The sequence below is a fragment of the Nicotiana tomentosiformis genome, chromosome 4 (assembly GCF_000390325.3).
Source record: "Nicotiana tomentosiformis chromosome 4, ASM39032v3, whole genome shotgun sequence".
Classification (NCBI taxonomy): domain Eukaryota; kingdom Viridiplantae; phylum Streptophyta; class Magnoliopsida; order Solanales; family Solanaceae; genus Nicotiana; species Nicotiana tomentosiformis.
In genome coordinates this window covers 27,759,075-27,785,231 of record NC_090815.1, presented here as the reverse complement: position 1 = coordinate 27,785,231, position 26,157 = coordinate 27,759,075, and the positions used below count along the sequence as shown (strand labels likewise).

The following is a 26,157-nucleotide window of genomic DNA, read 5'->3' as shown; positions in this document are numbered from 1 at the left end:
TAAAACTGCGGCCGCAGAAAAGTTACTTTGCGGATGCAGTTCAGAATTGTGCGGCCACAGAACTCCAGCTACTGTCAGATGAAGAAATCTGCGGACCGCACATGGAATTGGGCGGCCGGAGAACCTCCCGAGGGGTATTTTTGTTCGAGATTTTCAGCCTTGTATAAATAGATGAGTTTCATAAAATTAGATCAAGTTTGAACATCAGCAATTACTGTAGCCGTTTTTCTTTGTCATTTTTTGGAAGTTTACTTTGCTTTGGTTTATTTTACAATAGATTTAATTATTTTAAGCTTTCATTATGAGTTTAATTAGTCTTTCTTCTTCATTTTCTTCAAACCCAAGTATGAGTAGCTAGATTTTTACTAGGGTTGTGACTCAACCCTAGTATGTAAACCTTATGGGTATTTAATTTAGTTCTTGTTTATGATTTGGTGTTTATTATTTAGCTTAGTTCATGCTTTAATTTGAGGAATTAATGGTTGCAAACATTAGTTCATGCCTATTTGACTTAGTCTCTTCTTGAGAAAGAGAGACCTAGTCTAGGATAACTTGGCTAACAAGGAATTGGGTCAATCAAGAGATTGATTTACCCAATTAAAGGGTTCAACCTAGAGATAGTAACAACTTGACTTGAGATTTTATCAACTGTTTTGTGTGATACCTATATGGTCTTGAGAAAGTCAAATTGGGCAAAATCACTCTCCGACCGAGAGGTATTGAGTGGGTAATTTAGTGTTGATAGCTATAATACACCCCAGTCAACAGAACAAGCATTAAAGTCTTTATCCCATTAGGAAAACACTAGGTAATGATCACAGACCTAGGCTTTTTATCAATTTGAAAAAATCTTAAAAACAATTATCTCTAGTCTTCTTTCATTTTGCAATCAATAGAGTAAAATTAGAAATAGAAAACCAATCTTTTTGTGGAAGTACAATCTCGATAATTCAATTATGCACATTGAAATATATATACCCCTAACTCCTATTTTATCTCCATGTGGATTCGACCCCGACTCTTAGTTGGGTTTCTATAATTGCAAACGACTGTTTTATACCTCTTTTGAGGTGTGCATTTGGACGCAATCAGTCACTTGTCACTATAACCAATAAAATGGATAGTCTGAGCCCCTTGAAGACCACTCAAAGCACATAATGAGATTAAGGGAGGATCTCCATCAGTTAAAGCCCACTCCTTAGTAGTTGGTGCACCTTCTGACTTTATTGGCTCTTCCTCCATATCACCCTCAGGGTACTCTAAGTCCATGATGAACATTCGCTTAGGAAGAGAACATTTGTGGCCAGGTGTGTACTTATCATTACAAAATATAGCATAGTCCTTGGGCTCTCTTGGCTTGCATTTCGGCTGGAGAAAGCATCCTCATATTCCTAGGGGTAGTAGTGTCTGAAGTTACCAATGCTAGTTTGTTTGACGGTGAGGAATGTTGGTTATGAATTTTAGCAGGTTGGGGTTCATAAGAAGGTTTCTATTAGGGAAAGACTGTGTAGGCATAGAGTGATGTTGAAGAGTTCTAGCATTAACTTCTATGTAACTTTAGCTAGTCTGGCCAATCGATAAGTTTTTGAGAGAGTTTCGGGTTCATGCATCATAACTGGATTAACTAACTCTTCCTTCAACCCTCCCAAGAAGCATGAGATAGCTTGGTCATTTGAAAAATTGCACTGTGAAACTAACCTGTCAAAAGCAAATTGAAACTCTCTCACAGAGCCAGTTTGTCTCAACTGCTTTAACTCAAGCGTGGGATCTGCAAACTCATCCCCAAATGTTTTGACTAACACAACCAAATACTCATCTCAATTAGGTAAACCTGGTGAACCCCTACACTTCAAGTAAGATTGATGACAAGCTAGAGCATCTTCATCCAAATTCATAGCTACCAGCCTCACTCTCTTAGTAAGAGTAGTATTAGCCAATTTTTTAAGTCTTCACTATTAAATCGAGGAAATATCAAATTTTGATTACAATTGTTAGCACCATAGTAAGGGTTTGGACCTAAAATGCCCTGACCTGCTGCAGTAGTGTGAGCTCTGTCAGTGGAAGTAGAACCATAATCATTCGACTGCTGATGCAATTACATTCCATCAAAAGAGTTTTTGAGAGCACTAACCATTTGAATAAGCTCAGTTTGCCTTCGATCCATGTCGTCTCTAAACTCTTGATGCTTCTGATCCATGATAGCTCGTAGATCTAATTGTTGTGCTGCCAAGTCTTCATATTGTTCCTGTAAATCAATAGCTGGAATCCTTGGACTCCTTCCATACCTTTTCGAGGTCCTATCATAATTGCCTAGCTCTGATGCCAATTGATACCACATGTGGTATCAAACACAACAATAGAATAGTAACTGAGAGAGGAAGAGAGAAGAGGAAGAAGAAGAGAGCAGGAGAGGTAGAGAGAAGACAAAGAAGAGGGAAATAAATTTGTATTAGCTCCAAAAGTGTGATCCTACTATTACGCACTATTACTTATATAACTAGAATTCGAATTTGAAATGCAAAACAAGCTGAAAGTATAGAAAACATAATAGCTACTTTTCCCGCAAAAATTTAAAAAGTTCAAATGATCCCAATTAGTTGTCCTACTCAGCTGCCACTGTAATATGTGTATCACTTTTTCAAGATTAATTTACCTTTTTTTTAGAGAAAAACACCAAAAGGACCCACTATTGAATAGATAAACATGTATTGTGAAGCAATTTCAAAATACAACATATTACAAAGATTTCAATGTCATTCTAAAGTTCAATACAATAATTTGATTGATTTAATAATAAAAAGAACATGTTGAGGCAAATGATAATCAATACAACTTGGGTCCTTTGGTTGCTCAAAGAAACAGATCCCTTGGTTGATCTTTAATTTTGATTAATTGTCTTGTCTCATAAGTATTATGCTTAATGAGGTTAATTAGATGTATGTCATGATCATGCCTTACTCTTATTTACTCACTTTACCTTCTAATAAAATTCAGCAATTAGACCTTTTTTTTTAAATAAAAAAAAAACTTGTCAGTGGCAGGATTGTTTAGCCTATGGATACAGTTTTTTGTTAATTAAATTAGAATATTATACTAAAATTAAAAGAATAAACAAAATGAAGGTCACCTATAACATCATCTTTAGCATTATGACTACTCTGATGATTCTCGATTCAACCAGACGCAAAATCTAAACTAGTTGGTCAACCAGACCTAAGCAGACCTCACTGACCCACATATAATAATAAGAATTAAAAAGAAAAAATAACTCTCATTTCGTTCTTAATTTCTTATATATGAAGATTGATAATTTTACTTATATTTTCTCTACAATTAAGATGGGTCCAAGAAAACTTGAGAAACGTAGTTGAATCTAGAAATTGAACTGCTAATTCGATTTTCTTGGACTTTGAAGGGCCAACGAGACACGGATTCAGGATTAAATCTAATGGGTTCAACTAATAAGATTTTTATAGTGGCGAAGCCAGGAATTTCTCGATGGGTGTTCAAAATTTAATATACACTTATAAAAAATAAATTTTGCCTATATACACAATAATACGTTTCTATATACACAATATAATTTTTCAATGAAGGGTGTTCGGTTGACCACCCTTCAATATATATGGCTACGCCATTTTCGGTATTAAACTTATTGTACTGTTAAAATTATGAATTAAGATATAATATTCATTGAAACCTTTGTAGATTCTTACACATATATACAACGGCGGAGCCAAGCTTTTAAGTTTATGGGTTTGAAATTCTAGCACTTTTAAGTTACTGAATTCTAAATTAATAATGTATACATATTATTTAATTTCTTTATACAAATACAAAGTTTAGACTAAATCGACTGGTTCGGCTGCACCCGATCCGTCAACATTAGCTCCGCCCCTATATATATAAACTTCGTATCAAAAGTTACGAGTTCATCTAAATTCGCAGCCGAAAAGCTATATATATTCGCACCTCTAGGGCCAATTACTTTGAAAATGTTCTCCCATAAAGTCAAAATTCCATAAAAGAGGTAGGTCGCTGAAATCACGAGCCTTCAAGTAAGGTGATTTTAAACTATTCTTCTCATTTGTGATATCGGTGAAAACTTTTCATACGATATATATGAGTTCAATTCTCAATATCGTCTAAATTTCCCTTCTCCCAATATATATAACAGGGAAAAAAAAGGAACTGCTCCTCTCTGCATGAGAAGAAGTATGACAAAACAAATAATATAATAGAAGAAAAGGGGAAGCATGATATTGACTTAATGCATGAGATATATTGGGAGGAAACTAATAGGTTTTGGAGGGTTACCAACCAAACCAATGAAAGAGCTATGACTTTAACGTTTAAAGTTTTTCAACACGTAAAACAAGATTAAGAAGGATATACAATTATATAAAACTCTACAAAAGTTAGCCAACTAATCAATTGATGATGTACGAAATAGCCTATTCGGAAGATCACCAGTCAGTCAAAGCCCCTCATTTCTGAAAATGACATTCAGTATTCATACTATCTTTGAACCATACAAACTTCATTATTTTAAAATTCACTATTTGCAACTGCAAAAGAATTACCCATAGTACGTTGATTCTTTAGTTTACTTTTCCTTTAATGATACATACAGGGCAGACATCCGGTACACAACGCATTCCGTATTCACATAGGATCCGAGAAAAGATCGCATCCCAAGTAATGTGATGTAAACAGCTTATCTTAATGTAAATATTAATGATTGTTTTCCCAACTCGAACTCCTAAGTTATAAATCATACAGAAATAATTTTATCGTTCCTCAAAGGCTCCCCTTCTATACATATAATCCTAAAAAAAGAAAATTTCTATTTTTCTATCAAGCTAAAAGATGAAAAGAGGATTACCTTTACCGTCAAAAGTTGTGGTGAGACGGGAATAATTTATTATTCACCCTTAACCATAGATCCGGAGTAGGGCTGCACATATATCGGGTATAACTGATAGCCCGAACCGATAAAATACTATTGGATTATTGATATCGGGTTATTGGATAAATAGTTCGATAACGGTTTAATGTTGTTTGAATATTGGGTTACCTGTTCGGGTCTCGATTTGTCCACTTTCATTAACGGTTTAACCGATAACCCAATAAGTTTTAACAAAACTATAATTTTACCCGGTAAGTATATAAAGCCACCTTATAGCTTCATTCTCTCATTCTCTCAATATCTCTCGGCAGTTGCTATTCATCTTCAATCCTTAATCCTTAGAGTAAATTTTAAACTTTTCTGAATTTCTCATATTAATTCTTCAATTAAGATTTTTAGTTCTAAACTTTAAAGGATTAATTGTTCAGATATTTAGTTTTTCTTTGTTGCACTGATTCTTTAGTATTTATAAGATTAGGATTTTATAATTTTCATGTGAATTATGCCCGCAGTAAGATAGTTAGTAAGATTAGATTGTTGAACTTATTCCTTACTCCTACTAACTTATAACTTTGAAAATCTAGATCATTCATTAGGATCTTCAAATGCAAAGAAAGTTTTCCTTTTCTAAAGTTGAAATTTAATCCCCCTTTTCTTAAGAGAAAAAATTTAGTTCCTTTCTCTTAACAGTATGATCATGATTTATATAATAAAATATGAAATTTTTGGATATTTTTTATTCTTATCGGGTAAACCGATAACCAAATCGATAAGGATCGATAACCGACTAACCAATACCCGATAACCGATATCTTATCGGTTCGGTTATCGGTTTAGCATATTTAAAAATCGATAATCGATATGCCCAACCGATAACATTCACAATCAAACCGAACCGAACCGAACCGACCGATACTCATCCCTAATCTAGAGAACTAGCCCTAGGTGTAGAAATTTGTTTTGTAGGGAACACTTCCCTCTTTAATGAGTTTAGGATTAGAGTTTAGGGTTTAGGCCGATTCAGAGTTTTAGGGTTCACAGTTCAGAATTTACGCTAAGTCCAAAATAGTTAAGATCTCAATGTAGATATATGACATCAGACGGAAAATCAAAATGAGTTTTTTCATTTTGTAGATATAAATGAAAAAAAAGAGAGAGAGAGAGAGAGAGAGAGACAATTGTCTAATATTAAAGTAGGGATCTTAATTTTTTTTCGGAGTCTTTCTTTCTGTCTATTGATTTGCTAATCCACTTGTCATTAATTTATTGTACGCAATGACGTTTAAGCAAATATTATGTCAAAACAAGGCATTAACGCAAATCATAGAGCTCTTCCCTTTCCCTTTTAATTACCCTTAACTATCTTTTCCAAGTACTTTAGAATTAATTTTCAATTGTCAGCTAATAGCAACTTCTTTTTACATTTTCATCCATCGAGGAAAAGTCTTACTCGTGATAATTTGATGGATAAAACTATCTAAATAAATCTTGAATCCCTCTAATCACGTTCATTAAGGATAACAAACATATCAACGGTCGCTATTTATTTCTAAAATCCTAAATCTTCATACCATTGTATAAAAGCTACTCATTGCTAATATCGGGGGGAAAAAAATCTTACTAGCACGAAATGCATGCTTATATGTATATATATACATGTGAATATGTGATATTGATTGTTAAGCAATATATTTGGATACCATGTTATAGTTGTACATAATTTCCCATAACTTAGGAAAATTTATGAAGACCTAGCTCCCAAAAATTTTAAAAACTTATTTCCACTTATAAAACGAATTTTGTGCTTAAAATTTTGGGATTTGAAACAAAATTCGCATGCATTAATATCTCAAACGAAAAAAAAAGTAAGGAAATGGAATTGACGTGCCTCCTCATGTGTGTTCTTCATTTAGACTTTCCATGTATGTTACTCCATCTTTTTTTGAAAAGATTCATTACAAAATTAGGCATTTCCAGAAGCAGAAAATATTGAAAAATTATCTTAACCAAAAAACACCTTTCAAAAATGCAGAGCTGTCAAAACAACCATAACGTCAGTCAAAGTGTCACTCAAAAAATGATTAAGATTTGTGATTGATATAAACATAACAGATGAGGCACTGTCTATTAATGCAAAATCTAATTGAAAATTGAAATAAAGACAAACATTTCAGTAGATGCAATTTAACCAGCATATAGGATACAAATACCATGATCACTAAATTAATGAAACTATTATTAAAGACGAGTTGCATTAATCATGGATGTTGTAACTGAAATTACAATTATACAACTTCATTGAGTGGTAAAATCATATGTTGAGCTGTATGCAATTATTAAACCGCAGGTATTATTTGTTCAATCTTTGTATTACATACATTCTTGGAACTTGAGGAGTCTCGGAACCCCCTCTTCCCTCGACCTACGTACGCCAATTCATTGTATTAGATTTTTGTGGCCTTAAAAGCATGCAATAAGAATAAGAATAGAATGAAAAGTTTAAAATAAAATTATTTATAAATATAAAAATATATAATTCTCTTAAAATAAACTAAAGAGAAAATATGTCATTTTCTTCTATTCAAGTAGTAAGTCATTTCCTCAAAAATAACATTATAAAGGGTGTGTCTATGTATAATCAAATATGATGAGTCTTCGTTACATTGAAATCGAATAGAATAGGATCCATGCAAAACCTATAGGGCGTGTCTTTTTTCTTTTTAATTTCATGTAGTTTAGAATTCCCTACATATTTAATGTAATATATATAGTAATAAAACCTATAGGGTGCTTGTGGGGGGGTCACCTCAGAAGTAGCACGGGTCATGGAGAAGTGGGAGGACGTGGTGGGGTGGTTTGGAGGGGGGGAGGGGGTTCAAATTTGATAATTGATACTATATGGGAGTGGGGCTCATTATAAAAATGGCGATTACTCATTACTGTGGAGTAGTATGGAAAAAGAGACCTCTTTTGAATTTGAATGGCTATAAACCTGAAAATATTTGACTACTCATACTAATACTAAATTGTTATTCTCTTTCAAATTTTTATATTTGTGAGGCTTCATTTTGAGTATAAATACCATACTGTATCTCCTGTTCCTATTTAATTTGCTTTCTTCTGTGATTCTTGAATTTGAGTGCTGATCTCTTAGCTTAAAGATATACAACCCATTTCTTGTAAGTTTCTCTTTTAGTTTTTTCTTCTTCCTTGTTTTTCATTTCATTTCTCTGTATATTCTCTTGAATTCCCTTTTCTATTTGATGTTTGTTTGATTATAACCTGGTATTTATGCTAAAGATCACTTTTTGGCATCTGGGGTTTTCTTCGTTCTCTCTTATTTCCTTTATTATTTCTCCCTACTTTGTTTTGGTATTGCATTAAAAGCTGTTTTTTCATCTGGGGTTAGCCCAAATTTTCAATCTTTTCTACATTTTGTTTTGTTTCTGTGTCCTTTTATGCAATGTTTATTCAGGGATTCTCTTTATTTTATTTTTTGGTCATTTTCTTGGATCGCTGTGTATGTGGTGTTTTTGTCCCCATTTGAGGTTTGTATATGCTAAGAGCTTATATTGTCGTTTGTTAAAGTTGTCTCATTCTATTAAGTTAAAGTCTTCCTCTTTTTCCTCCTTCATTTCCTAGTGCTTGTTTCCTTGTAGTTTATACAGATGAATTAATCAGCTGTTATGATTCTTTAATAAATATTTGGTATTCTTGCATGACTCCTGCCTTTATTTGATAGTGCTGCTGTTTATATAATCTGTTGGCTTTTTGATAATTCTTTAGAAACAACTTGTTGTGTCTAATTTCAGACAATTCAGTTGGAGAATAGATTGAGATTGTTGAAGGCATAAGTTTCCGTCTTATACATATCACCAGAGGATGGGGGATCACTTTGTTTTTCTGGTTGATCGATTGCTGACTGAATCAACTTTAGAGGCTGCAATTGAGAGCAGGAATCAGAATCAGTTAGCATCATGGATGACCAATGACGTGACACCGAATTGCTCATCCCAAGATGCTGCTGCTGTTTTGACTGCAGGGAAAATGGTAGAATGTAGGATATGCCAAGATGAGGATATGGATTCAAATATGGAGACTCCTTGTTCTTGCTGTGGTAGCTTGAAGGTTTGTGGACCTGCCTGTTCATGTTATTGTTTTTCAGTTAGAGTATGCAAATATGTTATTAATTGGTGTTTTAGTCTTTTGATATGCTTTTGCTTCTGACAGATTAGTGTAACATTTGGTTTTTTTTTTTCTCAGAATCAAATATGAGTTAGGCATGCAAATCATAGTTAGTCTTTTCTTCCTACTAAAGAATATTTCTGTTTCGGATGGGCGCGATAGGTTTGCTTTCACAAGCATATTTAAATTCAGACGAGCCATCAAGTATTTTGAGTACCAAGAGATTCTGCCGTAGAGTGAATATGGTCATGTATGGAGGATATGCTACTTCATATTCGTTCTTGCTTCTCAAAGAATTTGTTTACAAATGTGATTGAGTGCGCTTATATAACTATATTACTGCCTTCCAAACAATGTATTTGTTGATACGTCTAGTCTTGAAAGTTGGCTCCTCTGGGTTCTTCTTCCGTTTCTTCCTTCTCTGTTTAGCCCTTGAACCAGCTTATTATTGCTAAAATCTAACTGTCCACCTTAAATATGAAGATGATGAGTCCTACCTTTGTCCTCATTGTTTTGCTTTGAAGGTCCAGAACCTGTATAAATTTTGGTGAAAGGTGGAACGATATTGAAAATGCTTTGAAATTGTTCTTCGTTTACCTTCTTCTGCTTTCCGCACCGAAGACCCCTGGGGTGGAGTTTGCATTTTTTTTCCTGGCTCCTTGTAGTAGACGAGGTGGAGCAAGTAGAAATGAAGATATTTAAGAGACTTGAACCTTCTATTTGTCGGGATTGGTGTCCAAGTCGAACATGCAGGCATTTGAACTCTCAACCAGTTTTGCATGTCTAGATGTTTAATAGAAGTGACATGGTGCATTTTTCGCTTTGATTGGCCAAATGGGTCCACATGTTTGCTGATTCACGCATCTTCTTGTCCCCGCATTATTGTCCTGTGTTTCTCTATGTTTCTCCTAGTTCGAAATAGCATCAACCTTATGTAATTTCTATTATAGTTGATCAATATCTTGCCAGAATCCTTTTGTGAATGGTAAAGCTGACACGAGTGGACTAAGTTAGATTTACTACTGGAATTACATGATTAGTTTTGCATATTGTTCTGTTTCCGTGCATTCAACGGATTAGTTTCTCTTCACAAAATTGATGTTTGATATGGAATACAGTAAAATTTGGGAGAGGGGAAAGAAAAGGAAAGTTACAATGTCCTAAGCCTTATTCTGTTAAATATATTAGGATATCTGATTCCTGTATGTTGCTAATATACTACTCATAAGTCATTTTAGATTTAAACTTGATACTCTTACTCTAGCTGCTCCATCCTTTCCTAAATGCATTATTATTGACGTTTTTTGTACTTAAACGTGTTTTATAACTGTTTTTGGATTGTCTGTTTTCTTCCAGTATGCACATCGGAGATGTGTGCAAAGGTGGTGTAATGAGAAGGGTGATACCATTTGTGAAATCTGCCACCAGGTCAGATATGTTTCTTATTTTCTTTGTCCATCTTAAAGGTTAAACATGATTTGCAGCAACACGACCACTTTTGCTCCATCGAATGATCATTAGTATTTCTTGTTTGATTATTTGGGTTCGTTTAGAGCGTGCTTGATTGATTCAGTTAGCGTTGATTGCTTATTTACTTATTTTTGCATTTGTGTCAAGTAGCCTTTCAGGCCTGGTTACACAGCACCACCCTCTATTTTTCGCCTTGGTGGCATCCCAATGAATTTAAGGTATTTTTTCTTCTTTCATGCTTTTCCGAAATATAGTAATTATACGTATTGGAAATTTGAATATCCTAGTGTCGCATTTCCTGTTGCTTTTCTCATTAGCTCACTTGAGAATGTATATGGTGTTTCTATCAGGGGAAATTGGCGAATTGTCAGAAGGAACTTGAATAATCAACGTGTGATAGCGGTGGTTTCAACTGATCACAATCTCATTAGTGCCGACTCTGAGGAAGATGCAGTTTCTACATCAAGAAGCATGATGTGTTGTCGTGTACTTGCCATAATAGTAATCTCCCTCCCTCCTTCCCTCCCTCTCTCTCTCTCTCTCTCTCTCTCTCTCTCTCTCTCTCTCACACACACACACACACACACACACACGAATGTGTGCATAACAGGGAATGTGAGCTATAATAACTATCCTGTGAGCAACAAATAGCCGAACAGGAATGTAATTAAATTGATATGTGACACAAAAAGTGATCACTCCGAAAAACATGAAAATGTAAAACGATCACTAGATTCCGTGCTCGGCTGGAGAACATCTCAAACAAGTAATAGCATAATTTCTGATATGTAAAATAACTTCACTTACCCATTTTGGAATCTGGAAGGAGTTCTTTGTACTCTAGGGAACCAAGTTTAGCAATTTCCTAATTTATATGGCTCATTCTAACTTTTTCTTTTCCATTTTTTCTTAATAGTTTATGCTGCTGCTTGTCATACGTCATGCTCTTGCCGTCATAGTCAATCAAGCAGGGGACTACTCACTTCCATTGATTGTGGTAAGGTAGCGGAATAGAGAAAACGGGAATGTAAGTATTGCTATTATACAGAATGTCGTCTCACTTGTTACACATTGCTTTCAGCTTCTACTGCTAAGAGTTTCAGGCATTGTTCTGCCTGTCTACATCATAATGAAAGCAGTGACTTCTTGCTACCACCGGCAACACCAACAGGTTTGCGAAAAGTATATTTTTTATTTCTATGTTTCACCTTAACATACTTTGCTCCTCCTAAGTATTACATTATTTGTTTGACCAACTACAGGCTACTTTGCCCATCTCTTCACCCCGTGAAGAAGCTAACGTAGTGACTCTGCAGCAGGAGCCTCCTGTAATTGCTATCCAATGAATGGCTTTCACTGTTGAACCAAAAAGAAAGTTCATTCTTCAGACATACATCTCATAGCACATGTCGATCTTCATTTACTCTACTGTTATTACTCTTTCTTGCTGCAATGACTATGCTGCAGAAGGAGTTGCTGCGCAAATTTGTGAAGGATGATCAATAGACAAGAAGTTATATAATTGAAGGGATCGGTGAGGGATATTTCAGAATAGAAGCATAAAATGTAAAAGAAAGGACTCAAGTGATGAAAAAGAAGGCAAGATATCCATTTTTACAACTAGAGATATCTGAAGGTCTGAATTAGTCAGAGAAAAATCTTTGTACAGTTAATATGTATATGAACTTGTTGAAGGAATACAAAAACTAGCAAAAAAAGTTGTTAATTTTAGTACTGATATGAGGTCGGAGTTGTATTGTTGGATAAAGTTTTGTCAGCCTAACTTGGAAGATGGTAAAAATTTACATGCACCCGGTATTTACATGAAATCAATATATACATAACACATTTCTTGTCTTAATTTGACAGATAACCTCAAATCATTTGGAAAAGCCAAATATGAGTACCTTGAAAGTTGTGCTTATTATAAAGATCAAATTTTCTTTACAGAGCTGAAAGGTAAACCTCATTCCTGTAGTGAGAAGAAGATTCTAAACTACTAACTAGCAAGTTTTTGACTTGCTGAAGTTCATGATATCAGTAAAACTGTTCAAATCATTTTCCATTTGCTCATTTCACCTGGTGGATACACACAATTAGGACAATAGATGGTTGAAGTTGAAAAATAGAGTATGTGAAGTTGATGTTGGGAATCAGTATTTGAAAGTTAAAGTGTCCTAACACTTTGAAACTATAAGGAATGTTTCTCAGACCATCGAAACTGAAATTAAGGTGAAATATTCCTCCTATCTCTTCTTGATTCCATATCTTTCTAAGAATTTGAAACATGCAAGTAGACAATTTTTTCATTTATATGTGAATTTATTTATATCAAATCCAGTTAATGCTAGCGTACATCTAGAAGATTACAACCTTAATAATTTCCAACAAAGACAGCTGAGAAATATTTGGAAATCACTTGTGTCAGATATAAGTTGAATTATGTCATCAATAAGAATTCAACTTCAGTTTAATTCTACATGCACAAAATGGAAGGATGAAATGCAAGATATGCCCACTATAGTTTACATTTTGTAATCATTCAAAGAGAAAAACAAGAATATATAGAGTTAGATATACATTTCAGAACCTACTATCTCAACTCAGAACCCGTAACATTTAAACTCTAGATCCACCACTTTCTGCAGGAGACTAGCACATTTTATACTGTTACAAATGTTTCTCCACTAGTAAAATCAAGAATCCAAGACCAAATGGAAAGAATAGCTGGGGCAGAAAACTGCAGGCTCTCAAAATAACATCTTGCTCGGTTACAATTTAAACGTAAATCTGTACACTCCATTTGTGAAAAATAGGAGAACTGGTACATGAAAAAGATGTATGAAAAATCTCTAGCAGTGGAGAGCCAGTTTAGAATCCTCTCAACTTGTTTTCTATCCCGAGCATCGTTTGACTTGCTTCTGAATTATACATACATGCATGTGTAGATCTATCCCATTTAACACACTCAGTTCCAGCTTCTTCTTGTTCTGAAATGTTTCATGTAAAAGAAATAAATAAGACAGCAAGAATGTCAACTCCAATAATCTCGAACTTCTTTTAAGTTCCTTCTGCATTTCAATTTTTGGTTTTAAATTATATTGAATTTTCTATACCTACTTGAGTGATGTCATTACTAATAGTCATATATTCTTCAAAGAGTGTAGATATTTATACTTCCGATTCTTTTGCTGAGAACGCCAAAAGCAAGCGAGCGCTCCAAATGCACAGCTAGCAACTGCGATTGCCAATGCAGCTCCAAGTGGAACCACCACTGCATTTGTTGAGGCCACCAACTCTTCATTAACTGTTTTCTCAGTCCCACCAACTGCTTGCAGTTCTTTCTCCTTGTAGAGATTCACTAGCTCTTTCCCATAGTAACTAACCAGAAACTTAAAGACCTCATCCTCATTCCATTCGATCTTACTATTTTCTTTGCTCTTTTCACCTGGGTTAAGATAGCACGACGGACAAAGCTGTTTTGAAGGCCAAATAACTTTTGGAAATTCAGGATCACCTGTTCCTAGTGATGCTTCATCTTTCTTTAGTCTCTCATTAACTTTGTTGTGAGCTCTCCATAACCAAAGGGCATAATCACGCGCTTTCTTGAATGGATTAGGTACGCTGGAATTGAAAACATTTAAAATACAACAGTTAAATGACCAGACTTTGATGGTCAATAACAAAAAGGCAATGTTCAGAAAGTTTAAGTTGAGAAACAGAAAGAGCCTCGTTGACATTTTACCTTGAACACATGTCATAAAAGTGTTGCCTACATTCCTCACAGATAAAAAAGTTGTGTATAAAATCACATGTAGTTCTAAATGCCATGTTACTTTCTCCATCCTCAACTCTGATAGAGAGTGAGTGTAACAACACCCATAAACCGCAACTGCAAAAGGTAAACATGTGGCTAAGAAAACTGCCAAAGAAAATTAACATTGTAAGTTTGTATTAACTTTTGATCCACTACCTCTGCTACTGTATCGTTTTAGCAAAAGCATTTAGCACTGAACTGCAATAGATTTGAACCACTATCTTTGAGTTGCTGGTTTTATGTGTGTGGCTGCAGGAGCATTAATCAATCCTTCACCGCCATTGCAGTTTCATAAACCCCACCCCACCCCCCTTTCCTGGTTCTGCGACCAAACCCACCTAAGTTTGCTCCCTTTCTTTCAAGCCCTCATAGTCTCCACGTCAAACAAAAACCTAGATCATAACTTTTAATGGTGCAAACTTCACTCCCTAGACATTAATGCTATCAAAGAAGCAAAGTGCTTTGAATTCAAAGAATACAGGCATTTAAGAAGAAAATGAACCGCAGTTTCCAGTTACAAGCGCTTTGGAGTTCTGGGGTCTACGGTCTACCTACTGATTATGCATCCAGTATTATAAGGTTTTAAATTTATCAGACTTCTACACCACAAGATAAACACATCCAATTCTTCAACTTTATCTATAATTTACTCTAAGTTTTTCCGCATCTTTAACAGTATGCTATTTAGATAAATGAAGCCTCCAAGATTTAAACCTCAACATGTATGTCAGACAGGCTTCCGAGATCTACATCGGATTTTTTAAGTAGAATGACAAAATCATAATTCTACATTCTTTGAAAGGAAACTATTTCTAACATTGATCCATTTGGGAATTTTCAATTATTTCGTAAACCAAAATTCTGAGTCTAAAAGATAATTGAGACAAGAAAAAGTGTAACAAATTACCCTTTTTAATATGAAGAGACAATATGGGTTACAATATCTAGGATGTCACCAGATCTACAAAGAAAGTCCTCTGATTCTTCTCCTCTCAATGTCGATTCAAGGGCTCTTATTTTGTTCTTGGGTGTACTAGGTCACATCCTTAGATGCAAACCAATACCAGAGGCTAAAAATAAAATTAACTTAGATGTCGAAATCTCAAATACCCTATCCCCTGTCCCGCTTGGCCCTTTAGGCCATTACTCATACTGCCTTTGACACAATAACATCGAAAAATACCTTAAAAGACATTGTTGAGTCCCACATCGACAATGAAGGGGATGGGTGGTCTCCTTATATGGACTTAGGCAATCCTCTAACAGACATCAATAGAATGCAAATCCTCAACTTAACATCTCTGTAATGAATTATCTGGCAACGAGTTTGTTCACTATATTATTTTCCTATACAGCTTTTCTACAATCATAAAGTTGTAAATGATTTCACAGATGAATAACGAGTACATGAATAATCCATTACCTGAAACCTCTGGTATCGTTCTTGCTTCCACGACAATACATCTGCACGAAACAGATTGTCATAAACGAATCAGAAATGCTTAAATTGTACTACAAAGCAAAGCAACATGCAGAATCTCCTTCAAGCTATTAATATCGTATAAAGATGGGGTGTCTTCATGCACAACACTATTCCACCTTACAAGTTCCACCAGATTAGCGAAAGTTAGGGCCCATTTGGGGAGCTTTTGCTACCATTCCGTTTCATGTATCTTAGACATAGCACTGATCCAAGACCTCATATAAGTCAAAATTAGGAGTAGGATGAGGAAGGGGAGGAGCTATAGAACCACTACGATATGTACAAGCTAAATCAAACTCAAAGATATCTATACACATAGAGCATATCTCATCCAACTAACCCCTGCCCTTTCCCCATCGACCACTCACACCCCACAACCAACACCCCAAAAGAAAAAAAGAAAGGAAATGAAAAAGGGACTTAAAATTGAAACACATAAAAAGATTGGACAATCAAAAGGTTAGCGTTCTTATATAGCCAATAGACAGTTACTGACAAAGTTACAAAATAAGTTTATTAGTCCGGCCACAGATGACGAGCTAAATCAAACTCGATCTATACACATATCATAGATTTCTCATTCAACATATAGCACCAATCCCTCCCCTTCCGCCATATCCCTTCAACAACCCCCCCCCCCCCCCGGCCACAACCAAGAAAAGGACTGAAATATAAACACTTAAAAGGAGACGGTTGGACAAGCAAAAAGGTTAGCTATCATATATTGCCAAGAGAAGATTATGAAAATAAACTACTGCGAGTTCAGTTTTCCAGCCACAAAAATATTTCCTCAACACTTGTGAGGATTCATTTTTGTTTTTAATTAACTTGCTCCACTGAAGGACAATAAGGTTTACACATTACTGTCTCCTTGTCATCTCACCATGATTTCTATTGACCAGTAACTCTTATGACATAAAAGCTTCGTGAATTATACACCAGTTTCTGCCAAGAGTTATGTACAAATTTTCCCAGAGAACTTAAGCTAGATTGATGAACAATTGATATGAGTACACTCCATATGGAAGAACTTAAAATATATAATTTGAGATGCATGTGTTCTTAGTTAAATGTTAGGATTTAAAAATAATAGTGTATATCTACTTACAAAAATAAATAAATAAATAATGCGTCCGCTCAATTTATATATGACACTCTTTCCACAATGGACGTCCCAAAATGTTTTCACTCCACTCACTAATAAAATTCTATATAACTTTTAACAACTTTCAAGAATTCAAATTCATTTAACAAATCAATTTTAAACTTTGGTGTGATATTTCATTTTTGAAATAATTTTCTCAACCATTACCTTAATATTTTCTTCCACTACCACTAATATAATCATATAAGCCGAATTAACATTTTAAACTCCGTGTCCATTCAAACAATGTCATATATGAGACATAAAACACAACTATGGGAGTAATAACAATAATAAATGTAGGAAGTTTTTATCTCAAAAGCTTCCAATTTTTTTCATTGTCTAGAGTTCACTATGTTTATTATTTTTTTAACATCTAAGTGAGTTATATTAATAAAAAGCACCAACATGGTGTAGATCATTGCTTGCAGTTTATTTACATGGAACCCTCTACTAATAAATAAACTAAAGCTAAAACATAGAACTGCTAAAACTAAAGCTAAAACTTAAAATAAACTAAAGCAGAAAAAATCTGAAGAAAATAGGTGGATCATATGAACTGCATATGAAGAAAGCTAGTTTATGACTGAGGTGTAGTTTGATTGATTGATTGCGCATTGAGTATAAGTTTCTTGCTCTAGAATATAGAATCAACTCCACCGCCAGGATAGGGCAATGACCAACTTCAACTAAATAAACAAGTGTATAATGAGCTCAGTATGCATCAGCTACAGTAAAGGAACAAGCTTATGTACCCACCCAATATCCACGAGGAACCTCTTTTCCACAAATTTGGTAATTTCCCAGTGCACCCTTTTTGCTACAACTGTCAGCCTCCTCATTATTCACTGACAATATCTCTGACGGACATAGATTATCAAAGTCAACCAATATATCTGCACTTCCCTTCCGGCACCTAGCAAAAATATCCAAATTTTACAAGTCAATGAAAGGCACAATATGCTTTTACAAATCACAAAACTCTGGAATGTAGGAGCTAACCTCTTAGAAGGATGATGAGCCACCAAAAGTTGAAGGAATTTTATAAGTGATGCCCGTGTCCCTGATCTAATCATCTGCATTAATTGAGGACCAAATATATAGAACTAAGTCATGCAAACCAAAGGTATCCATGAGAGAGAGAGAGTTAGCTTTTTTACTTTATGGTCTAGAATGATGCCAAAGGCAGTAGATGTTGCCTCCTCAACGTCATATATAGCTGTGGCAATCTTCATAGGAAAAGAATTACAGAAGTGAGAGATACGCATAAAATGGACAGCTTAAATTTGTAAAACTAGAAAACAGAATTTGATATGATGCTCTCCTAGTAACCTGGGCAGGATCTGAAAAGTTCTTCTGAAGATGCTCATTCTCATACTTCCCATCATCAAAGCCATATGAGCTGAAATTTCAAAGTTAATACAATGAAGAAAATAGCTGATTAGGCATTAAACTTGTGAAAGACAGAGACATAAACAAATTTAAAGTGAAAACAGATTTCATTATGTAACAGCATACAACTGATGGATTTAAGCAATGGCCAGGAATTTTTTTCTTTACCTCGCTGAAAAAAAAATCTATCAAAAAGAAAATAAATTATTCACTGGCTATTGCTTAAGTTCATCAGTTTTATAGCCAGTACATAGTATTATGTAGCTGTTTATCATGGGAAAGAGTATGTTCTGCAGATTTTCATCCTTGAATAGGAAGAAGCTCTACTTCTGTTAGAGTGCAAGTCTAATTTTACCATTGCATAGTGTGGGAGTAATGATGTATAAGTAAAAGCATGTACAACTTCAGAAGGTAGTTTATGAGGGAGCAACCGAATTCAGGCCAAAACTGAACAACTTTTATGCTACCTCAGCCTATGGGAATTATGTTTTCTCTACACCTAGTACAACATTAACCAGAATCCCCATGGCACTGACTTTTATACTTTTCAAACTATTCATTACCATTATATCCATAAAACTCAAAAGTAACTTATCAGCCTTACAGACTCTTCCATCAAATTCTATGATCATGTCTATTTCATGTAATAGAGGAACCCTCCTTAGTAGACTAAATATTTCTATTATGTCAAATGGCAATGACTATTAAAGATATTACAGTTTAATTTCCCGTAGAGCACAAAAACCCAAAGGAAGGCGGCTCAGATGAATTATCGAGAAAGATAAATGATATATTCTCAAAATTATTACTTCATGAAAGTAGCTACCACAAGACACAATCAGCTTTAGAGATTTAAACACCATAAGACAGCTAAATTTAGGAAATGACTTCACCAATGACTACAAAACTTATGAAGGAGATCATATATACCTTCCCAGTTGTTTGTTGATCCAGCCTAGCAAGATATCAGCTGTGCGTCCATTTTCAATGGAGCGTATTTCACTATTTTCTTGTTTTGGATCCCAACCACTACCAACAAACTTCTTAGGAGGGCCCCATAGAAGCATCGGGTAATGCTTCACAGAGAACTTATCACAAAGATTAGAATTTATCTGTGCTGCCAAAAAGATGAATAAGAGGAAAAAATCAGTTAGGTATATGTTAAGAAAAAAGGCTCTTAACAGAGTGAAAAAAAAGAAAAAGCTAATGACAAGAGAAAGAAATAATGAAGAAAAGTGTCTGCATAAATGGGAGGTAGCAAGTGGTAAGCCCATTAAAAACTCACTCCAGGGGAAAAAGTATGGCAATATGATTAAAAAGCAAGAATCCCCAATCAAAGCAATATTGACTGAGTCTATGCTAACCAATTTAAATGGAAAGAGCATAAAAATACTGATTAACTTATTAAAAACAAGGAGAATGATTAAACTTGTCTCTTGAGGCAAAAGATATTACTCATTTGGAAAACTACACCACCAGCGAAATAGCTTCAAATTGTCTTGTCATCTATCTTTGCAGACTAAACTACATCTCTTCTTCCTGGAGGGTGGGGCCCGTTCCTCCCAAAGAGAGACGCAGACACAGAGACTATGACCGTCAAAGTAACTTCCATATTATAATTTTCAAACATTCGAAATGGCGAATGAGAGGGCAGGAGAAAGCATAATCCACGGATTATAGTTAATTTAAAACAACTATAAATTTGGGAAAAAGATCATCGAAGAAAGATGAACGCTTTTCATAAATACCAGAAACCACCAGAAAAAAGGGAAAACGTTCAAAATACGGTTACTGACTATTGACAAATGTGCACTCAAACGAGGTGATTATGTAACAAATACAGGATAAAAGTAATTTTTAGAAGCATAAATAAAGCATAGAGTAATACCGTCAATGCACAGTCTACCCTTGTCATTAATATGATTCCTGGATGACTGGCATCTGCCCCATTGAAGAGTCTTGCAACCTTTTCATAATGTTGCTGCAAAAGTATTGACTCATCTATTAGAAATATCACAATGGAAGTTCATAGACTCCCTCTGTTCCACTTTATGTGGCATAATTCAGAGTATTGAGGGTCAAACCAACTAATTTTTTTGTGAATTGGGACAGAATCTTCAATTTTTTGAAATATATTTTTTTTACATATTTAGAAACTACGTAAAAAGTACTATAGGTTAATAACTAAAAAGTACTATAGGTTAACATAGTTTAGAATTCAAAATATTTAAAAAATATTTGCAAACATGTGGTCAAAGAAAACCTCATTTGACTCTCCAAATAGTAATTGTGTCATATAAAAGTGGAACAGAGGGAGTAATAAGTAGTATATTCATACCTTGTAATTTCTGCAAGCAGGGCACCTATGAGACCAATAAAAGAGCTTCAAGTGAGAATCACGTGGATGCAAACTCGGTACAAAATAATATGTTTACAAATTTAAGATAGTACTTGAACAACATGGAGAAGTTGATCAAAGTATTGGTAAACACACGCCAATGAAACAAGTATAGGCAACATATTACTTTTTCTCAAAGTTGTGGTGGTGTTAAATTTGCTCATCTTTTCCTACTCCTATAGAATTTTGATATGAATTCCACATCAAGTTGAGTATAACATATTACATAACCAAGCAAAAGAAGAACCAAAATACACAATGAACAATTATTAGAATTCCTGGATTACGCAAACACATTTCTTGGTGAATAAAAAGAACACAACTAACTATATATGAATCTAAATCAACCAAATTGCTGAATTCTAATAACCACCAAAGTCTTTTCTTACTCCTACCAAGTAAAACTTTTTAGTTACTATGAGGTCATGTTCTTTGTATACATTTTAACATGCTGAAACCTCAGCACCAACAATTTTTCTTCCACCAATTAACAAGGTTCCTTTGGAATCAGTGGAGGAAGTAGCCTCGGTGCTACTGGTTCAACCAAACCTAGTATTTCTGCCATAGAACATACATATATATGTGAAAAATAACAAAATTTCAACAAATATTAGATTTAGAACTCATAATCTTAGAAGTATAGTGAGTTTAGTGCCAAGAAGTTTAAAGATTGAACCCATCAAGTTAAATCGTGGATCCGCCTCTATGTGGAATGAAATGGGTGTAGAGTTAAATGAGTATTTGAATGAAATGGATTCCATTATGCAGAATGGATGTAGAGGTTTCATGCCCAAACTATTGATATAGATGAACCCACCAGTTTGGGATTGAGGCAAAGTTATCATTCTTGTGATAAAAAATTACTTTGAAACGAAATTGTTGTACCCTTAAATATCCTTTGGAATGAAATAGCCCCTGTGGAGCTGAATAGATACAAAATTTCATATAGCCAACCCAAACTAGCTCAAGGTTGAGGTGCTCTTGAAGGTGTAGCCTAACAGAACGAAGCAGAAACGAAGACCATGTGAGATAAGGGTTCAAATCCCTACTAGGGCAAAAGAAGCAAGGCGACTTCATTCCAATGAGTATATAAGTTCTACGCATTGACAATGTAGAAAATATTTACACAATCAGGTCACTTAAAAGGTAATTGCAAGAAACTCTAATTAATAGCATTGATCGATAAACTAGATTATGTGATCTATAGCCTGCTTCTTTTGAGGAAAAAGCGCATTTTTTGTCAAAAGTGTTTTTTTCTAAAATTAATGTGTTTGGCCAAGCTTTTGAAAGGAAAAAAAATAGTCTCTATAAAAAAAATAAAAAAATAAATTTTTTTTCGAAAAGCACTTTTGAGAAAAATACGTTTCCGAAGCAGTGTTTTAAAGCTTGGCCAAACACTAATTGCTGCTCAGAAATACTTTTCAAATTAATTAGCCAAACACAAAATACTACTCACCAAAAGTACTTTTGAGAAAAACACTTTTGGGAATAAACGCTTCTCAAAATAAGCTTATTTTTGCAGCTTGGCCAAACGGGCTAATAATAGACTAAATTAAATTGATGGGGTCAAAAGATCATTACATTGTCACTCAATGTATATAACTTAAATGCTCAATACTTGATGGACAGAGTTAACTAGTATCCCTACTAGTTGGCCATGACACCACTGTTATAATAAATAAAATTAGCTTGAGATTAAGGGCGTAGTTATTGTTAACAAGGTTATATAAAGCAACATCCGAAAAAACTTCTAATTCCCCAAAAAAAAAAACAGTAAACTGACCAGTGAGCAAAGAATTCAACAATAGCATAAGGGGCAGGAGTGTCTTTGAGCACTGTATCAAAGTTGGTGGCATTCAATTCAACACCAAAATCAGGTTTTTCACCATCTTGATTATTGCTAATTGCCCTAAGAATTGCACGCTGAGATCCAGCTGAAATAGAAACCGATTGTTCTAAGCTTGATATAAATGTAGCCAAAAAGAGCATAAATATTGACCAAGACATGACCAAGATTTCAGTAAAGGTAAAAAAGGGTGTATGTGAGTTTTTGTTGACCCGAGTATGTATGTAGAAAATGGATGGCGGAAGGGGAAAAGAGGGTCAAATATGAGTTTTGAAGTTTTATAAGGGAAGACTTCGATCTGATTTTGGTAATTGCCTTAAAGAAAATGCTCCTTTTCAGATTTCGTTAGAACAGGGGGACAGATTACCTAACTCCACTGTCCTTTGCCCTGTTAAAAAAAAATAATTTGATTTGTTTTCCCAGGGGCCAGGGCCTCTTATTTGATATGTCCATTAGGTTGGTATTAGGAGAAATATGAGGTTAAGTTTGGAAATGGTGTGTTATAGGGGTGTTCAAAACCGAACTAATCAAAATCGAAGCTTAATGGCTTATTGGTATCGGTTTAACGGTTTAACGGACGGGGAACAGATTTAAATTTTTTTATTAACGGCTTATCGATTTGGGGGCGGATTATTCAATTTTTTTAACGGATAATTCGTTAACCCGTTAAGAATATATATATATATATATATATATATATATATATATATATATATATATATATATATATATATATAAAATTTATTTTTATCCATATATAGAGTACTGGAAGTGGAAGAAGGGTTTTTGATTATTTAATATATATATATATGGATAAAAATAAATTATATATATATATATATCAAAATCCCTTCTTCCACTTCCCGTACTCTATCTATTACTAATTTACTATTAGACATTTAGTTATTATTTAAGTATTCCAGTTAGTTACTATTAGATAATTTTGATGTCATGTGTTATACCCAGTGTTCTTTTCTATTTCTTCTGATAGTTATAAGTTGTTAATAGGCTCATCCCAGAGATGATTCTATTGGGAAATACGCTGGAATGTAGCTCTATATTTCTTCTATTTAGCTCTCTTCTTAGGTGCCATATTCTATAGACTGGAATGTAGTCTGCTGAGCATAGGAATTTTATTTTGAGTCACAGCGGTCAGCAAACAATCCGATAAACCGCCTGATAACCGCCCGATAAGAGCTAAACCGATACCAATCCGCCCGATATCTTATCGGGTGGCTAGCGAATTAATACATTTAAAAGCCAATAACCGATAAGCCAAACCGTTAAGAGTAAATAACCGCCCAATCCGCTCGATAAGCAGCCCTAGTGTGCTATTTAATTTTGAATTTAAGAAAATAAACTTTTTAGATCTTTTATGTGTAAAAGACATATATCTTATGTGTAAAAATAAATTTTCCGTGTATAAAAAAAAGGAGATATGGTAATAAAACTAAAAACAAGTTTGTAAAGAGCCAAAAAATCAATTGACCCGGAAATTGTAGGGAGGCTTTATTTGAATTAATTAGGTCCAAAGTGCATATGATGAAAAACTAAAAAAAAATAAATTTATGAGATTCCCACCCCCCTCCTCCCCCCCCCCCCCCAAAAAAAACAATGAAAAAATTCAAAATTAACTTGATTTACAATTGCTAATTGAAAATCAACTGTTATTTCAAAATTAATTGAAATTTACCTATTTTTTATACGGAAAAAATCTAAATAAATATACCCTTAGTCAAAATCAGAAAAAAATCTTGCATAATATGTTGGATCTCGACTTTTTTACATATGAAATTCTAACATATTATGCCGGAATTTTATATGTAATAACTTCATAATTCAATATATTATGCTGGATTTTTTCCATATTTCAGCAAAGAGTATTTTAATCTAAATTTTTATTTCCGTATTAAATAATGGCTAATTTCAATTACTTTATAAATATTAATTATTTTTTAATTATCATTCCAAAAACAAGTCAACCCACGCTATTTGGCCTGCCCTTGAACTTAAAGTCAGGACGATATCATTGTGTAACAAAATCCTTTTTATTTTCTTATTTTGTTAATCGGATAAAGTGCTCTTTTTCATTACATTTCTAAATCAGACTTCAACGGCAAGTTGATGGCCAAGATTTCAGAGATACGCAAGAAATATGGGGTACATTAGGCAAGGATTTAAATACAAAACTTACATACCAAAATATTGATAATATGTTTGTCATGAGATTTAAAAGTTGTAAATTTGAAAACAAAAATAGAGCATCAACTTTATCTTATCACTTTTTGAAATTGTTGCTAAGAATTGTTGGTAATCCACGTCATGCCTTTCAACGCAATATTCTTGACGAGAGTTTAAGCTTTTAGAAATAATATTAACTAAATAAGTTACTATTTTGAGAATGAATAAAATAAATTTTATGCAAGTTTTCGACAAATGAACCAATTATGAATGAGAAATATTCATTCGGTCCAAGAACTAAGAGCAATCGATATTCTGTCTTTTAAATGGACTTGAAATCTAGTGATTGTATTAGTTATCAAAGGGGACATATCTTCCCTTGCACCTATCCCTATTCATCTATCCCTTTCTCATATTGTAATTGTTTCAAGGAAAAATGAAAAACGATAAATAAGATATTTGAATATGTCTTTGAAAAAAAAAAGGGCTATCCAAATAGTCGTCATCCAATCACTTAAATAAAAAATATCCGGTAAATGTATAATATATGCATAATTTATATATTTTATGTGTATAATTGTATATACTCAATGTATAATATATGTATATAGCTATAAAAAAAAGTAAACAATGAATATGACTGACTATTTGTGTAAAGATCCCAAAGAATGACACCAAGTAACCGTTGTAAGTGCTATAACATATTTTGTTTTTAAGAACTATTAAAAATTTAGTCAATTTTAGACTGCTCATGATATTGCTGACCTTTTCTTCTTCCTTTTTTTTTCCTCGAGACATTCAGGTCTGAAGGTAACATTCAGACGTTTGAACTATATTTTAACTTCAGACCTCAATTTCGAGCGATTCTTAGAGCCCGTTTGGACATAAGAAAATTTTTCCTTTTTTAAATTTTTTTTTTTTTTCGAAATCAGCGTTTATTCATAAAATTTCCAAATTTCACTTGAAGATGCATTTTGAAATTTTTCGAAAATTTGAAAAACTTCAAAAAGTTATTTTTCAAAATTTTCACTCAAATCACTCACAAAACTTCAAAAACAACCCAAAATTATATTCATGTCTAAACACAACTCTAAATTTTAAACACCATTTTCACTTAAAAAAAATTTTCCCCCTATTTTGAAATTTTACAATTCTTATGTCCAAACGCCCACTTAGTCTTTGGCAGATCTAATTTCAGGCCCACAATTTCAAGTGATTCATAGGCAGTTAAATTTTAAAATTTTGTAAATTCCGGCTATTATTTAAATCGGATCCTAAAATGGCTATTTGCGCACTTCCCATTTGACGTGTAAACCCAACTCAACCCCGTCC

General features: G+C 34.0%; 2 protein-coding genes across 7 annotated transcripts; one reads left to right on the top strand and one right to left on the bottom strand.

Annotated features, from left to right (window-relative positions):
* Positions 1–7,791: 7,791 nt before the first annotated feature.
* On the top strand, positions 7,792–12,302 carry LOC104090623 (uncharacterized). Of its 3 annotated transcripts, none has more exons than XR_011415333.1 (8): positions 7,792–8,088; positions 8,722–9,037; positions 10,451–10,522; positions 10,715–10,782; positions 10,915–11,065; positions 11,481–11,566; positions 11,646–11,735; positions 11,827–12,302. XR_011415333.1 is itself a non-coding variant. In XM_009595763.4 (8 exons), exons 2-8 carry the CDS (start codon positions 8,792–8,794, stop codon positions 11,908–11,910), a joined length of 792 nt encoding a protein of 263 aa, XP_009594058.1. In that variant the 5' UTR covers positions 7,794–8,088; positions 8,722–8,791; the 3' UTR covers positions 11,911–12,302. The 3 variants fall into 3 exon arrangements, 2 of the variants coding, with proteins under 2 accessions (XP_009594058.1, XP_033510543.1); XM_009595763.4 differs by having other exon boundaries at positions 7,794–8,088; positions 11,481–11,561; XM_033654652.2 differs by lacking the exon at positions 7,792–8,088 and adding an exon at positions 8,112–8,457 and having other exon boundaries at positions 11,481–11,561.
* Positions 12,303–13,056: 754 nt separating this feature from the next.
* LOC104090625 (sulfhydryl oxidase 2-like) lies at positions 13,057–22,956 on the bottom strand. 4 transcript variants are annotated; one of them, XM_009595765.3, is made up of 12 exons: positions 22,582–22,956; positions 20,739–20,763; positions 20,289–20,381; positions 19,331–19,512; positions 18,341–18,410; positions 18,169–18,237; positions 18,011–18,084; positions 17,768–17,924; positions 15,805–15,845; positions 14,310–14,456; positions 13,681–14,188; positions 13,057–13,554 (listed from the first exon to the last, which is right to left on the bottom strand). In XM_009595765.3, the coding sequence occupies exons 1-11, from the start codon at positions 22,803–22,805 to the stop codon at positions 13,708–13,710; spliced, it is 1,563 nt and encodes a 520-aa protein (XP_009594060.1). In that variant the 5' UTR covers positions 22,806–22,956; the 3' UTR covers positions 13,057–13,554; positions 13,681–13,707. The 4 variants fall into 4 exon arrangements, with proteins under 4 accessions (XP_009594060.1, XP_009594062.1, XP_009594061.1 ...); XM_009595767.4 differs by having other exon boundaries at positions 13,742–14,188; XM_009595766.4 differs by having other exon boundaries at positions 13,466–13,554; positions 13,685–14,188.
* Between the last annotated feature and the right edge of the window lie 3,201 nt (positions 22,957–26,157).